A 16,224-nucleotide genomic window follows, 5' to 3' on the forward strand; every position below is an offset into this window, starting at 1 on the left:
ATTGAACTAATTGCCCAGATACCTGCACTCATCCATTTCCAGCTTGCATAGTTAATCCAATTAGTCCTATTAACATGAAAAAATTAAATGCTTAATTTGCTTTCCTGTGGTCGGTAGCTGGGGCTATAATATGGCTTGAGCTGTAACTCTATATATAAAAAAGGATTTTCTACCAAATTTATTTTGGCTGCACATCTATTTTTTTCCTGGTCACAGGAAAAGAACATTCAACCTCTCTTAATCTCAGCTGTTTCCTCTGAAGAGCACAGAGTAGCTCGATATATAGGTCCCAATCTTCTAAGGGAGCATATCTGAAAATCTTAGAATCCCTTATGGTCATCACAAATAATGTTCAGAAGCCTCATCCCTCAAAGGACAGGCAAAACACCTAGAACTTTGAAGAAGGCAGCTTTGGGACATAACTACGACCCATAATTTGAGTATAACATCTGTATTTCATGCTGCGCAGAAGGACCAGACAAGTTGAAGGGTGCAAGTCCGTAGTGCTTCCTCACGCATTGTCCTTCTTTGGCTCCTGAATTTTGGGACATTGAGGACAAACAAAATGAAGTATTTCTTTACACAGCATGTAGTTAAATTATGGGATTTGCTACTGCCAATACATAGTTGTGGCCACCAACCTGGGTAGCTTTACAAGGAGATTAGACAAATTCATTCAATGGCTGGGGATCCATGAGGGATCTTCTTACATTCTTACGTCTCTACCTTCCACTCATTCCCTGCCCCCAGCCAAGAGGCACACCAGCCCAGTTCTTTAGGTATTCCTGATGGCTCTGCTATATCTCATATCTATATCTTGCAAAATCCCAAACTCACCCCAAACACAGAAACCTCTTGATTAAATTATTACTGAAGACTTTGAACGTCAAAATTTTCCTTTATCAAGTCCAGAAGATATTTCTGGGAGACTGTACAAATAACGGCAGTTATCATTCCAGCCTGCCACTGGAGATCTTACTGCCCTGTCTGCCTGGAGGTCAAATTCCTTCCCTGGGAAGTTCTGTCCCTATTATGAGTTCTCCTGAGCTTGTTAACTGCTCATTCCTGGCAACTGTTCAAATGCAACTTGAGCATTAACTAACCTGCCTGTTTTATTTCTGGTTAAGGCCTTGGCATACTGTCTGGCCCATAAGGACCATCCCTGCTGCTATGAGTCACAAGTTCCCAGTCCCAGTTTGTGCCTTGCCCCTGCCATCCCCGCAACTAGGTTTCTTATTATTTTCTCTGCTGTCCCATTCGTCTCTTTCTTTCTTTGAAAAAGTGCCTTGAACTCAGACCAAGCTTTCTAGACACCGTATTTTTCACTCTATAAGACACACTTCCCCCCTCCTAAAAGGTAAGGGGAAATGTGTGTGTGTCTTATGGAGCGAATGCAGGCGGGAGGCTCTCCTCACCGCTCCTTTTAAAGAGTGTGCGGAGCGTGTGTGCGGCTCTTGGGGGAGCCTTCATCCCGCTGCCTGGGAGAGGCTGTGCGCTGCTATCCCATAAGCCAGGACAGCAAGGGGGATCGCTGCGCAGCAATCCCGCTTGCTGTCCTGGCTTCTGGCTTAGCACACGGCTCTTGCGGGACTGATGGGCTGCCCTTCTCCCTCCTCAGGGAAAAGCCTGCAAGCGCCGCACACATGCTGCACACGACTCATGAAAGGGAGCGCTGAGCAGAACTTGGGATGCATACAGGCTCTGCTCACCGCTCCCTTTAAAGAATATTTTTTTCCTTGCATTTCCCTCTAAAAACTAGGTGCATCTTATGGTCAGGTGTGTCTTATGGAGTGAAAAATACGGTTCTTTGTTCTAGGGATGATGTTCCAGCATCCTGTGGACAGTTATACAAATACATGGGAAGCTGGCTTACTCTGACTCAGAAAACATTGGTCCATCTTCCTCAGTATTGAGTGAACCAACTTCACTCAGAAGTGAACCAACTTGCCAGTTGTACCTTATTCCTATGGACAGGACAGCGTCCTCTACCAGGAATGGACACTGGCCTTTCAAATTTCAGCAGCGTCCTGTTCAAGGCCAAAATTCAGTGCTCCCTGTTAGACTTCTGTTATGCCACTGTGCAGTTTTTGGAGTCACAAGACTCTGTTTACATTCCAGACTGTTGGAAGTCTCATGGGAGACGGATGTTGATGTTACTGGTTTCCTGTTTCTTTGTACAGTTGTTCACTGACTCTCACAGAGAGCAGATGCATTTCTTTTCTGTCCTGCGTAGTTAGAAATAAACGTAGCAATGTAGCGCACATGTCTCACTCCTTTTGCTGCTGTTTGGATACTCTCCGTAATGAGGGAGTGTGCCTGAAGTCTCATTAAAGGCTTAGGTCGTTAATCAACGTTGGAGCAGAGGTTCATGGATTCTGAAGATACGAGGAGGAGGAGAGCTATTACAGCTCAGTCGTACGGAAGCTCCGACACTCCCCCACCTCTTGCCTTCCGTTCTGTGCATGCACTATGTCATAATTACGATGCCCTGCAACGCCAACCTCGGCTCGGCGCCCAGTGCAGTGGGACCAGTGGAGCTGCCCTAAACCCTCCTCTACCACACCCAAGGGCAGCAGGCTAGTTGTGGGAGTTCAGGGCGGGCCATGCAGCACACACAGTTCTGCCTTCCAACAGTGGAGAATGGCTGAAGTGCTTGGCTCGCTGCCTCACTCTGTCTAATGGTAGCGCTGGCACTGTGACATAATCTTCTGGCACTGAAGATCAATTAAGAAAAGTGACTACATGGAAGGCGTGTTTCCTTTCCCCCTTGGTGCCCTACTATTTAATTCTGTTAAATAGATTAGATAAACAGAATCGGGTTGGCCGCCATGAGAACAAGATGCTGGAATAAACGGGCTTTTGACCTGGTTCAGCAGCCAGGCTTTTCTCATGCTCTCATCATTTGTCACCTGCCCATTCGTGCTTGAAAATGCTTGCCCTGCACCTCCAAAATCTATTCTGACAGTGAAATAGCAGCAAACCTCAAAGAGGAACAAGCGTGCTCAAGATTCTAGATACACTGAAGCTCGCAAAGTGTACAGAAAACTGAAAATTCAGAATATAACAAGGATCTTGATGTCAGGGAATGGGAGAGAAGGAAGGTTCCCATTCTAGGACTGAGGATAACGTGAAAACACAGACATCTACATGGGTCCTGCTAGTTTTTAGAACATTGTTTCTGTGTTTTCAGGAATTTTCCCCGAGGTGATGTACTCATGCCTTTGGGATACATGTAAGAATTCCAGTGAAAATGCATAAACTGTGATTCCCTTGATTCTGTGGTATTGACATCCGTTGTATGGCAGCTGCACAATGACAGTCCCATATCCATGGAGAACTATGGCAAGGCCACATCTTCCTAGGTTCCTTGAGGATGGGACAGTATTGAGTCAAATGAGTATCTGGTTGGACTCTACATAAGCAGGTCTGTGTGCATTGGGCAGATGTCCAGAATTTTGTAATGGGTAAAGAAAAGCAAAATTCTGTTAAATCTCAGCAGTCAAGTTTCCAGCCTCTTTGGACTGTGGAGATGGGCTTGAAAACGCGGAGATCTAGAGCTGCGCTGAATTTCTTTTTCTGCTATTGAGGGGGAGTGGCGTGGGGTGGGGAAAGAAACAAAAACTCATGTGAAGATCATGGGAGTGGAAGATATTTCTTGAACATTGTGTGTGTGTGTGTGTGTGTGTGTGTGTGTAGGGTTACTTGTAGCTTATCTTACTTAAAGTTGAGATTTCTCCCCCCATATTGATTTTTAATTACAATTTATTAATTACCGTATTTTTCGCCCCATAGGACGCACCGGCCCATAGGACGCACCAAGTTTTTTTGGGGGGAAATAAAGAAAAAAAAATTATTCCCCCCCAGGCACTTGCGGGGCTCTTCTCCCCGCCGCCCGCCTGCAGACGAGGTCCGGGGACAGCGGGAAGACGCGCTGCGCCTCCCAGCTGTCCCCGGAGCTTGCGGGGCTGGCGGCGGGGAGAAGCACGCGTCTCCCCGCCGTCAGCCTCCAAACCACATCGGGAGACAGTGGGATGGCGGCGTTCCGCCTCCCCGCTGTCCCCTGACCTTGTGGGGCTGGTGCTGCAGCTCTCCCGAAGCCTGGAGAGTGAGAGGGGTCGGTGCGCACCGACCCCTCTTGCTCTCCAGGCTTCAGTGAAAGCCTGCATTCGCCCCATAGGACGCACACACATTTCCCCTTCATTTTTGGAGGGGAAAAAGTGCGTCCTATAGGGCGAAAAATACGGTAATTAAATCCTCAAGCTGCCTTTCATTTGACGCTCACAGGGCGGTTCACAATGTAAAACTACAAAATGAAAGTTTTAAAAGCAAGGGGAAAGCTTTTTTAAAAAAACAAAAACAAAAAACCCGCGTCCTTTGCCACCTCATAAGTTTAAGTAAGGTATGCAGAACTCCTCATTTACACACACACACACACACACACACACACACACACACTTACACTTCTCACCCCAAAGAAAACAGTAGAAAATCAGGATCTATTTTCCAGGGGAGAGAATTTTTGGGAAACTGGGAAGGAAATCTTGGGCTACATTTAACGAGAAGTGATGCCTGATGACATTTCCGAAGCAGAGAGTGATTTATGGAAGTCAGAGTGTTCTGTACAGCTCCTGGCCTCATCTCGTGACTGGCAGATGCTGAATAAATTATGTCAAATAAGAACATGTATGCAAATAAGCTTAATTTGATTTGCATAATTTATCCACGTTGTAGAATTCAGCTGGGGGGCCCAGAATTATTTTTATTAAGTGCACAAATATTCCTGTGACTATATTGTTGTGTTTCCCTTTACAATGAATTCCACATTGCACTAACCAGTGAGAAGGTATGGACTCCTACACAAATTGGGACCAATATGCACCTTCTGATGGTTTTTATGTTATGGTAAATGTCCGATATTTGATGATTAATGACATTTACTGGTATGTCTTAAGACAGCGTATAACTTTTTGTGTCACGAGCCTCTTAAAACACAAATACACATTTACATGTGTTGTCTGATGAATCTCCTTCACCTACATATGGTGAAAATGATATCATTCAAGGCTCTACAGATTTGTCAGTAAATGTCAGAATTTGCAGACATTACCTTGCTGACCGTCATACAACCCTAAGACCAATAAATATCAGCATCCACCAAATCTATCGCGACATATGCAATTACAGGGAATGCTACATAATATTTTCTAGCGGAGTAGATGTGATTAGGCAAGCTTAGTCAGACCTATAGGCAAGCTGAGAAGACCTATATGGCCACGCCACATGCTCTGCGAGTTAACCTCTTCCTGCTGTTTCCAAATTCCCACTGGGATCTGTACCACATAAGTCCCCTCCTTGAATTAGGTCTGCACATTCGCAGCATGGATCAGGCCGTATCACCCAAACACATTTAAAGTGCTACGTATCTTCAGGCCCTTTACATAGTTTGCTGTATAAAGGTTGGCTCAAAACATTGCCACCACACTCAGTCGAGGGGTGGAGCACCTGTGGCTCTGCAGATGTTGTTGGACTATAACAGGCTTCCTCCAACTCGGCCCTCCAGATGCTTTTGGCCTACAACTCCCATGATCCCTAGCTAGCAGGACCAGTGGTCAGGGATGATGGGAATTGTAGTCTCAAAACATCTGGAGGGCCGAGTTGGAGGAAGCCTGGACTATCATATCTGTCAGCCCCAGCCAGGATGGCCAGTGGCCAGGAAAAATGAGTAGTCCAGCCCCGCCTGCAAGTCCACACGCGTTCCCCAGCCCCACGGCTGTCAAGAAACCAAACACAGGGTAGGGCGAAGCAGACAAAGAGGTGCAGATAGGACCAGGCTTGGTTTTGTAAATCTGGAGTCACCAGAGGCAGAGAGCAGGCTTCAGCTGTCCCCAAAGGCACCCTCCTATGTTCTACAATGTTAGAGGATTGGTTGACGTTCACTCCCGTAGAGAAAACTGAACTAGGGGAGAGCATCGCAGTGAAAGCACAACCACCCACATGATCTTAGGAGGTGATCTGGGCCCAGAGGGAGGCAGCTGAGCACAATACATCTGGCCACAGGCATTTCTGCAGTGTCAGAGCCATTCCCTCATGTGCACCCCACCTGTCAGAATGATGGGCATGTACATTAAAAATATGGGAGAAACGGCCCCCGTGTGGAATGTCTCTCTCCACCTGTCAAAGAGGGCAATGACATGCCTTAATGTACGTTGCCACAGATAACCTCTTGGGCATTTTTATTATTATTATTATTATTATTATTATTATTATTATTATTATTAAGTAAAAGGTGATAATTTCGGCTTCTATTAAAGAATTCTCAGGGGCTCCTCTGTCACATGGCATGCTTCCGAGCATAGCCTCTAGATGCTGACAGTGGCTTCATCTCCCCTGGCCGTGATCTCCAGCTCCAATTAGCACTTAGAAATAATGATAAGAGGGTTTCGTAGGCTTCTCGCACTCACCTCGGCTCAGCCCGTCTGGTCCCCGGAGGATCCGGCATTCTTCTATCTGGCCAAATGGAGAAAACATCACCCTGATATCGTTCTCGTTACACTTCTTCGAAACCATTCCTATGAACAATTTTCTGTCTTCCACAGCTAGGAGATAAAAAAATAAAAATAACGAATGAGCAAAGGGCAATTCAAACCCCTCTCTTCCCCCTCCCCATGCCTCATCTGTGATCAATGCTTCATTACCACTTCAAACCGAGAGCTGGTCTTGTGAGCATGGCAGCGCTAACTGACGGCAAGTCCTGTGGAAAACATTTCGCTGTACTTGCAACCTTCTCTCTTTCCTTTCTGGAGTCACTCTCTGCCTTTCTCTTGCAATGGTTCCTCTCCTCTCCCTTCCTTGACCATCCCTACCCCTCTGGCTCAATCTACTACTACTACTCTACTACTACTACTAAGCGGTGTGCGCAGATTCTAATTTAGATGAAATCCACCCTCAATCCTGCCTTCTAATACATGAGAAGAGAAATGAGAATGGATGCCTGAAACAAAGCCTATGAACTCAGGGAAGACTTGCAAGGCATATGGGACACTCCAACCCGCCCCAAATCAATTTCAACAAGCTGTATGAAATGGGCAGCAACTATGCCAAAGACAGAATACTGGGGCAGGATTCCCCGCTCTCCTTTACCTACAGCAATACAGTGATTCCCACCCCAAACGAACATTGCTAGTGAGCATCCCCCTATCAGGGCTGAGTTGTTGCAAGATTACTACGGGGGAAACCAAATCCCCTGCAGACTTGTAATGCTGCGCTTGCAAAGATTATTATTTTTTCTTAAGGGGGTGCGGTCAAGTTATTGCTAGATGGTTTCCTTTTCTGTATAGGCTCACGCAAAGTAGGTCAAGGCAGCAGCTGTATGCATTGGATTGAGTTTAAGCAAGCTCACATTCAGAAAGCTTTAAAGCGACAGAACCTGAAATGGCATAAAGCTGGGTTGGGATGCGTTGGCAAATCTGATGCTCCAGAATTTGGACTCAGCAGGCACCAGAAGCGGATTTCTTACTACTGAAATTGTTTGTCCCACTTAACATTATTATTATTTTTTTAGAAGAAACACGTTTAGAAAAATTCACAGACTGCTTAATCAAAAAAACCCCTCTGCATAACGTAATGTGAAGCAGTTGCCAATAACATGCAGATAAAAATCAGCAAATAATTTTAAAGCTTTTAAAAAGTTTGCCCCGTTTTGCTGTGTGAATTAATCTACCTGTTGATAGCTGGTCATACCCAATCTGAGTCTCAAACGAAACAGTTGGGTTTTTTGAAAAATCGCTTAAAGTGTCAGAGAAGGATATGGGCTGCTCATATCTGAAGTGATTTTTGTTCCGTTTTGGTGAATTTCATTTTAAAAAAGCTTAAATTTGCAAAAAATAAAAAACAAAAAAAAAAAACCAAAAAAAAACCCAACCCCCAAAAACTCAATAGCTTTGTGTCTGGATTTTCATTTTTTGCAATATGGCTGCCCTAGTGAGTACAGAGGTCCTGAGTTGCCCAGATGACAATAGCTCCCCTCTCAGCCTTCCTGATGTGGTCCAAAGCAGAGCAAGAGGTTTGGCACCAGCTGGGCTTCAGGAATTGTCAGGAGGCACATAAGGTGCCATCAGTGCCGGATTTGCACTTATCCTTCAAAATTCACAGCTTTCCAAATTTTGCAATGCGGTTCTCCAACCAGTGTTTACAAATATGCATGTATTAGGGGGAAATGCGTATAGAAATTGATGTATTACGGTATTTTAATATTTTGTTGGAAGCCTCCCAGAGTGGCTGGGGAAGCCCCGCCAGATGGGTGGGGTATAAGTAATAAATTAATTTTTTAATTATGATTATTATTTAGAAATGAAGATTTTAGTGAAAATACAGAAATGCATGGCGTTAAAAGAAGTTGCTCACAAACAGTGCTGGATTTACGTATAAGCTAAACACTCTCTTGGAGGCCCCCAAAAAATTTAAAGGAAAAAAAACCTGGACGTACATTTCCAAAATATAAGATAAAAATAAATAAAATAAAACCTCTATACAGCAACAGTGTTTTGTGATGTGTAGGCTCCTATGATGTAAGTAATGGCCTGCTAGCCTGCTCCCTAAAATATCACTGGTTTGCTCATTTCTATATAAAGTGGTAACTTATTAACTGTATTTCAGTTCAACAATTGCTTTGATAAAATACATATTTTGTTATGTGCAAAGGGCTTTAGATACCTATTAGGTCCATAAATTACCATATAGCATATATCCAACACAAAAAAACAGCGACCATTTGTTGTGGACAAAGGACAGCTAGACATATCAAGGGCCCCATTACCTTCAGTAGCTGAGGGCCTCATCAAACCTAAATCCGGCCCTGGGTACCATCCAACAGTCTTAGGACTCCGCTTTGGATTTCTGTAGGGTTTCCTCCTTTGCCTTTTCCCATCAAGACTGCAGTAGGGGCGATGGGTCAAGACACTCCTGCCCCTAATCGCCAAGGTCCCCACCTGGATTAGCTCCCTTGCGCTTGCAATTTCCTTTTTACAAAGCCAGCCACACCCTTGCTGGTGCTATACAGTGGTTAGGCATCAGAGGGCCAGTGGTCTGATTCAGTATAAAGCCAGCTTCCTGTGCCCCATGTGCATGAACTGAGCACGTGCCAAAAATCTGTGTTCTCCTTCCTGGAGAGCACGTGTTGTGGTGGGGGCTAACAAGACACCCCACAGTTGCTGGGCGGGAAAAGAGTTTGGCCACCATTATCATGGAGCTTCCTGTTGCTGGGGAGATTTATATGTTGCCATTTTGTGATTGACAGCCATAGCCTTTACATACCTTGCGCACAGCATTGGGCTTCCTCTTTTCGCTGCGCGCATTGGATCACCCGCCCACCCTCCCTATGTTCAGCGTTGTTCGCTTGACCTTGCTATGCCTGTCATGGGGTCGTCTGCTTTGGGGGCAGGGACACCGGTAGGAATTTTGTCCATTTGGCTGATTGGCTGGTGCCATTTGGTTTTTGCCTACTGCGTAGCAAATTGTCACAACTTGTAAGGTTGCGGTTAGGCATTGGTTTTATGAACTGGTTGGTGGAGGGGTATGGATTGGCTGTGCTGCTGCTGCAAGGGTATTCTGTTAAAGGAATCCAGGGGCTCACCATGCTTTTGTCCAAACCCCTGTCAAGGGGCTAGGGCCACGCAAGAGCCCCTGGGAGCATTTGGGGAAAGGTGAGAACATGGTACCCAGCTCTGCCTCTCTCCCCAAATGTTTTCCCTTACTGACTTTACATGCATGCGAATGTCAGTCGGTCCCCGTGTGGGGCCAGATAGTCGCAACCAATGCCTAAGCAACCACTCACATTTCTTGTATTTTCAATAAAGTTGTGGCCAAAATTATACCAAAATCCTTAAACTAAAATCAAGTGTCAATGGTGTTTTATTTGGGGGGTGGCTTGGAGACCTCGACACACAAACATGCCTCACTGTTCTACAACACGTCTTTGCTCTGTGGCCAACGGCGGTGCTTCTTCAGCAAACAGGCTGAGGTGGAAAGCATTCCCTGAAGACGGAAGCTTGAAAGCCGCCGATCGAGTCTTTCCTTTTATCCTTCTCCTTCTTTGATCACGTGCAACCCCAGGGGGTGGCAGGAAAAGGGGGTCTTAAGCGACAGGGGACAGATGTCAGATAAGAGACATCCAAGACCAGACCTATACACGATGGATCTGAAAGGCTTGGAAGATTGCCAAGTCACTGTTCTTGTCCATCTTCCTCCAAACCGCAGGTGCTTATTATACAGCAGATACCCTGCTCCTTCCTTGGCTCTGGAAATGTCATGCAAATTCTATGCACTGCTAATGAGCACATAGTCAGGGCTGGTAGGGAAGCGCGGAGAAATCGTTCCTCCAGAGAACCTGCCATTCAGTTATTTATTTCTATTATTGTGCAAATTATTTTAGTAATGAAGGAGTTCTTTCGTTTCCATTCCACTGGGGGACGGATGGGGGAGGAGAGGGGGAGAATCTTCCTTGAGCCCCCTCCCCTTCTCCCCATCCAGGAATATTAGCAAGCATTTGCTGGGGGGCAGAGGGGGGGCATGTAGTGCAGCAGAGTACTGTACAGAGAAAACCAGCATATTTTCATTCTGTTTTATGTGTCTCACAGCTTTAATACCTTTTTTCGCGCACTGTGCATAACTATATAGCGGCGAAAGTGTGTACGTCTGTGTCTTGGGTTAGCTGTGTTGAGGCGCTCAACTGTTTATCACTCCCTAGAGCACCATCAAGTAATTTCCCCCCAAATATTCATGCACAGTTAGCAACATTATTCTGCTATTTTATACTAGCTGGCATACGGAAAACATGCTTCCCAGCCCAGGAAATAAAAAAGAGATAGCAACTGAACCATTAAGCAAAGCAAACAAACTGGTGAGTTCTAGTTTGGGCCTCAATCCAAATTTCATGAAGAACAAAGCTTTATTGTAGAGTACAATTCACCAGGTATAAGGTCTCCATTTTGGTCCTCAGAACTGCTTCACTGGGGCAAGATCACCAGGCCTGCACTGTTTTGGCTTCTTTGAATAAAGAGTTAACGTCACTGACTTATTTTATTTATTTTTTATTTTATTTTATTTGCTGACCATTTCCTGACACTAGCTCCTAACAGACCCTTACTCTACCTCATGGGTAGGCAAACTAAGTCCTGGGGGCTGAATCCGGCCCAATCGCCTTCTAAATACAGTCCGGGAATCTGCGTGTTTTTACATGAGTAAAATGTGTGCTTTTATTTAAAATACATCTCTGGGTTATTTGTGGGGCATAGGAATTTGTTAATCCCCCCCCCCCCAGAATACTCCGGTGTCAGGGAACTGCCATCAGAACAGGGGCGGGAAACAGAGGGGCAGTCGTGTTACAGGGAGCCTCCGAAAATCTTGCGAAGCAGTTCTTCTGGTGATGAGAAAGCTCCACCTCCAGTGGGGAAGAGGTAAAAGGACCTGAGGATGCTGGTAGGAGCCTCAGCACCGCTCCTGGCCAAGCCGGGCAGGAGGGAAGCACGCCCCTTCCGTCGCCCACCCTGCGCAGAGGTCTAAAGCGCAAAGAGGGAGTAACAAGACTTTTATGCTGGCGGAGGTCCAGGAAACAACCACTCCCGGATTCTGCTAGCGATTGAGGCAGACATGAACTTGTGGCTCTGCACTGTAAATAGTTTGCACCAAAATAAAACCTGTAAAAGACAGGTCTGAGTCCTGCCTGATGACTCACGAGCAAACACCACTTCCAATCTGACATCCGGCCCCCCACAAGGTCTGAGGGACAGTGGACTGGCCCCCTGCTGGAAAAGTTTGCAGATCCCTGCTCTACCTCCTACTGCTCCCCAAAGGTGAAAAATGTTCTTCACCTTGCAAAGCTGGGTTGAGATAGAAGGCGATGGAGATCTTTGATGACATTCAAAGAGGCTCAGATGGGCTTCACCTTAAGTGGAAAATGATGTTCTGAGCATAGGAGCCAACTCTTAGGCCTCCCCCATTAAAATATTTGAGGGGCTTCCCCCCCCCCCTAGTTGATGGGCATTGCCATGGTGTGCATGCATAATGTCTTGCATGCTTAGGGTGCAGCTTAAGGTAAAGGTAAAGGTACCTCTGCCCGTACGGGCCAGTCTTGACAGACTCTAGGGTTGTGCGCCCATCTCACTTAAGAGGCCAGGGGCCAGCGCTGTCCGAAGACACTTCCGGGTCACGTGGCTAGCGTGACATTGCTGCTCTGGCGAGCCAGCGCAGCACACGGAAACACCGTTTACCTTCCCGCTGGTAAGCGGTCCCTATTTATCTACTTGTACCCGGGGGTGCTTTCGAACTGCTAGGTTGGCAGGCGCTGGGACCGAGCAGCGGGAGTGCACCCCGCCGTGGGGATTCGAACAGCTGACCTTTCGATCAGCAAGCCCTAGGCGCTGAGGCTTTTACCCACAGCGCCACCCGCGTCGCCCCCAATATTTTATTCAAGTTCTGAGCACCCCTGGTTCTGAGCATTTCTCCCAAGGGCAATGAAGATGAATGCTGGAAGATTCAGGACAGGCGAACAAAAGAAATAACCTGTTCACACAGCAGATGGTTAAACCATGGAACTCACTTCCACAAGGAGGTAGTGACGGTCACCAACATGGATGGATTTAAGGGAGGATTCAAGAAATCCACCGAGAGGCATTTGGTTTGTCACAAGAACAGGATGCTGAACCAATTGAGCCTTTAGCCTTCTCCAATATGGCTCTTTTTATGCTCTTAAAACTTGCAGTCCAACAGACATGGTTTTATAGTCAATTCTGAAGGCCCACATAATTAGGGCTTCATTAGCTGATGAAAGGTTGTGGCCTTAGTATAACCAAGCACAAATAAAATGCAACTAAGTGTGGAATGTCATATTATGGGAAACCACCCAAAATGGCATCTGGGGCTGTGTACACACCATACATTTAAAGCAGCCCCTGCCCAAGAATCCTGGGAACTATAGTTTGCGAAGGGCATTGGGAATCGTAGCTCTGTGAAGTCAAAAGCACAGTTCCCAGGATTCTTTGGGAAGGAAGGGAAGTGATTACATGTATGGTGTGAACACAGTCCCCAGGTAAAGCATGCCACTCCGTAAAACCATGTAACAATGTCAAAAAACTTAAGTCATCCCAGGAGGCAGACAATGATGTGGCACATGGGCGCGGAAATGCAGCGAACGATGTCATTAGAATATAGCTTATGCTTTACAACATTTCCAAGGAGGAAGGACCTGCGTTTTATCGCAACCTATTTACATATCAAGGAGGGCTCTTAGGAGTGGTCCATCAGCTCGTAAGGTATTTCGGATGCGATGTTCAGCATTAAATAACTTGTCTGAAAGGGGCAGGCATTGTGACAAGTTAAATTAAAACTGAGCGTACGTGGAGGGCGGCAGAAGAACTTTGTAAAGCCAGACACCTTCCCCTTCTCTCCCTGTACATGTACAAGGGAAGACGGCGATCTAAGCAGCCGCTTCTTCAACTTCCCTTTCTCCTCCGCCACCCCGAGAAAAACAACAACAACAAAGGTTTTGTTTTTAATTTTCCAAACTGCTGCGGATGATGAATTCCCTACTGGCCTGCTCAAGTTTCGCTGGTAAACTGATAAATACGGCAAATTAACTAAAACGATTTCACAGGTTTTCAGCTGGAGGCTGATTTTATAGTAAATTAAACACCCGGCTCATGTATACTGTATATCTTTTACAAAACGCTGCATTCAAGAGAACTGACTCAAGAGTAAAAAACAACAACACCACACACACACACACACACACACACACACACACACACACAAACCAATACATAGCTATGGATCAGCACCGCTGTTTTGCAATTGCTGCTGATAGATCTTCGGAAGGAACCAGACACATTGACTCTAAAGGAACAAAGCACAAACTGACCTGGCTTTCAGCAGAGGAGAAGCAGCTCCAGCCAACCTCCTTTCGCACAGGATCTAACCCTGCTGATACCTACTGATTTTTAAAGTGGTGACCGAGGGGCTGGGCAACGTTTCTTTCTACCACAAACACCACATTCTGAGCTGGCATGAGACTTCTTAATCTTAGGGCTGTGGGTTCAAATCCCCCGTCGGGCGACAGATTCCTGCATTGCAGGAGGCTGGACTAGGTGACTCTTGTCTTGTGGAGAATTTCCCCCCAGCCTGGGCAGGTGCCCCAAAAGAAAAAGTGCGTGGAGCAATGGGTGTGACTCGTTTAAAATTACTTATTAATCTACATTACATTTTGAATGTAACACTCCCAGAGCCCTGCTGGCTCAGGCCAAAGACCTATTGTTAGGTTGTGGGCGAACATATCAGACGACACAGCGATTCTTCCAAAGCAGCTCTTTATTTGTAAGCTGGAACAGAACTGAACTGAAGGGCTCAGTCAGCCTGCTTATATAGAGCTCCAGTACCACGTTACTGTAACAACTTTCTAAAACTATCCAATCACTGAACGTCACTTTCAACCCTTCATTTGCATAACTATCTACAGTATCCCCCTGCTGGCCCAGGGTGAGAACTTCAGTACATAACACCTATCTTGTCCAGCAACCTGTTCCTTTCATTGGCCAACCAGAAGCTTGCCCAGCAACTAATATTCAGAGGCGTGCTGTCCCCAAGACTGGAGGCAATCTACAGCCAACACTACAGGCCTGCACCAACAGTCGTCTTCTCCATTAATCTGCCTACTTGTCATTTTGAGTAGATATGAATACCATATAAACCAACCCAGACTTTGCGTTCATCATCTAAAGTCCGTCTTCGTGTGCCTGCTCCACATGTTGTCTGGAGGGTGGCAACACAAGAACGGGGCCTTCTCTGTAGTGGCTCCCCATTTGTGGAATGCTCTCCCCAGAGAGGTTTGCCTGGTGCCTTCATTATACACCTTTAGGTGCCAGGTGGAAATGTTCCTCTTAAACCAGGCCTTAGGCTGATTAATATTCTACGGCCTTTTAAATGTGTTTGTGGGAGGCAGGGTATAGCTTTGTTTTTTTAACTATGTATTCCTTTTATCCTGCATTTTTATCTCGTGAACCACCCTGAGATCTTTGGATGAAGGGTTGTATATGCAAATAATAATAATAATAATAATAATAATAATAATAATGCCTGCTCCTTGGTCAAAACCATGCTACTGAATCACTTACCAGCAGGGCCAGCTCAAGCCATTTTGCTGCCTGAGGCAAACATCAAGATGGCTACCCCTTCACATTTCATGTACAAAAACTAACCAGATTGGCAGCAACTGAACCTTCCTTAAGCACTGGTGATGGGACAGTGTCTTCTACTACTTCTGAGTAGCTCACACAAAGCTCTGTCTTCCACCATTTGCCACCCAAGGCAGCCGCCTCACTCCGCCTCATGGTAGAGTCGGTGTTGTGTAGCCTGCTCAGTGCCAATTTAAATGCATCACAATAAGAGTCCTGGTTCCTTTCTCAGTCAGCTCCCGTCCGCCTTGAGAGACAATGTACCGCACCTCCGCTGGTGAAGTCAAACCGCTAGCAGCACGTCAACACCAGTTTCAAGTCTCTGTTCCTCAACAGACAAAAGCCCGCCCTCGCTAAAAGTTTGCTGCGATGAGAAGCGGAGACTGGTAGGACCCCGCCATGTTCCGACTTCGCAGAAGAAAAGATTTCAAAATTCTAAAAGGAACAAAGTGCTGAATTGAAAGTAGTAATTAAATGCCATATGTTAGCACTAACACGTAGGGGAAAGAAGTTGCTAATTAATTCAGGCAGATTTAGATCCAGGTGTGACACGGACAGATTGCACGCTTGGGGTTTTTGCAGGCTTACAAGCAGGGATTTGAAATTTCTCCCTTTCTTCCTCCCCCTCGTCCACCCGCTCGGAATATATTATTAAAAACACACACACAAACAACAACAACAACCCTTTGATTTATAGAAAAGCTGTTAACTCTTTCCATATGAGTAAAAGCGGCTTATACATCAGCACCCATGTTTACAAATAGATTTCAAGATCTGTTTAGGCCAGACCGATTCTTCCTTTGACCCCCCCCCCCCCAGCTTGAATGCAAGCATGTCTTGAGCTGCACCAGCGGAGAAACATGTTCTTTGGGGTCATCTGGTTTCATGGTGACATCAAGTGATGGACAGCTCTGCCCACCTGCCAGGAGGGCCACTGGGGGGTGGGGGAGCTCAGAATAAAGCGTGCCGGCCAAATTCTGTTCCTCATTCCCAAATTGGGAGT

General features: G+C 46.1%; 1 protein-coding gene across 27 annotated transcripts in view; it reads right to left on the reverse strand.

Moving 5' to 3' along the window:
* Positions 1-16,224, reverse strand: part of CELF2 (CUGBP Elav-like family member 2) — a 538,053-nt gene that overhangs the window by 79,812 nt on the left and 442,017 nt on the right. For all 27 annotated transcript variants that reach the window (XM_077935327.1, XM_077935325.1, XM_028746919.2 and 24 more), the window contains one exon: positions 6,462-6,596. In XM_077935327.1, coding sequence (XP_077791453.1) covers positions 6,462-6,596 — 135 coding nt within the window. The remainder of the gene's footprint in view (positions 1-6,461; positions 6,597-16,224) is intronic.

The sequence above is a fragment of the Podarcis muralis genome, chromosome 10 (genome assembly GCF_964188315.1).
Source record: "Podarcis muralis chromosome 10, rPodMur119.hap1.1, whole genome shotgun sequence".
In the NCBI taxonomy this organism is placed as follows: domain Eukaryota; kingdom Metazoa; phylum Chordata; class Lepidosauria; order Squamata; family Lacertidae; genus Podarcis; species Podarcis muralis.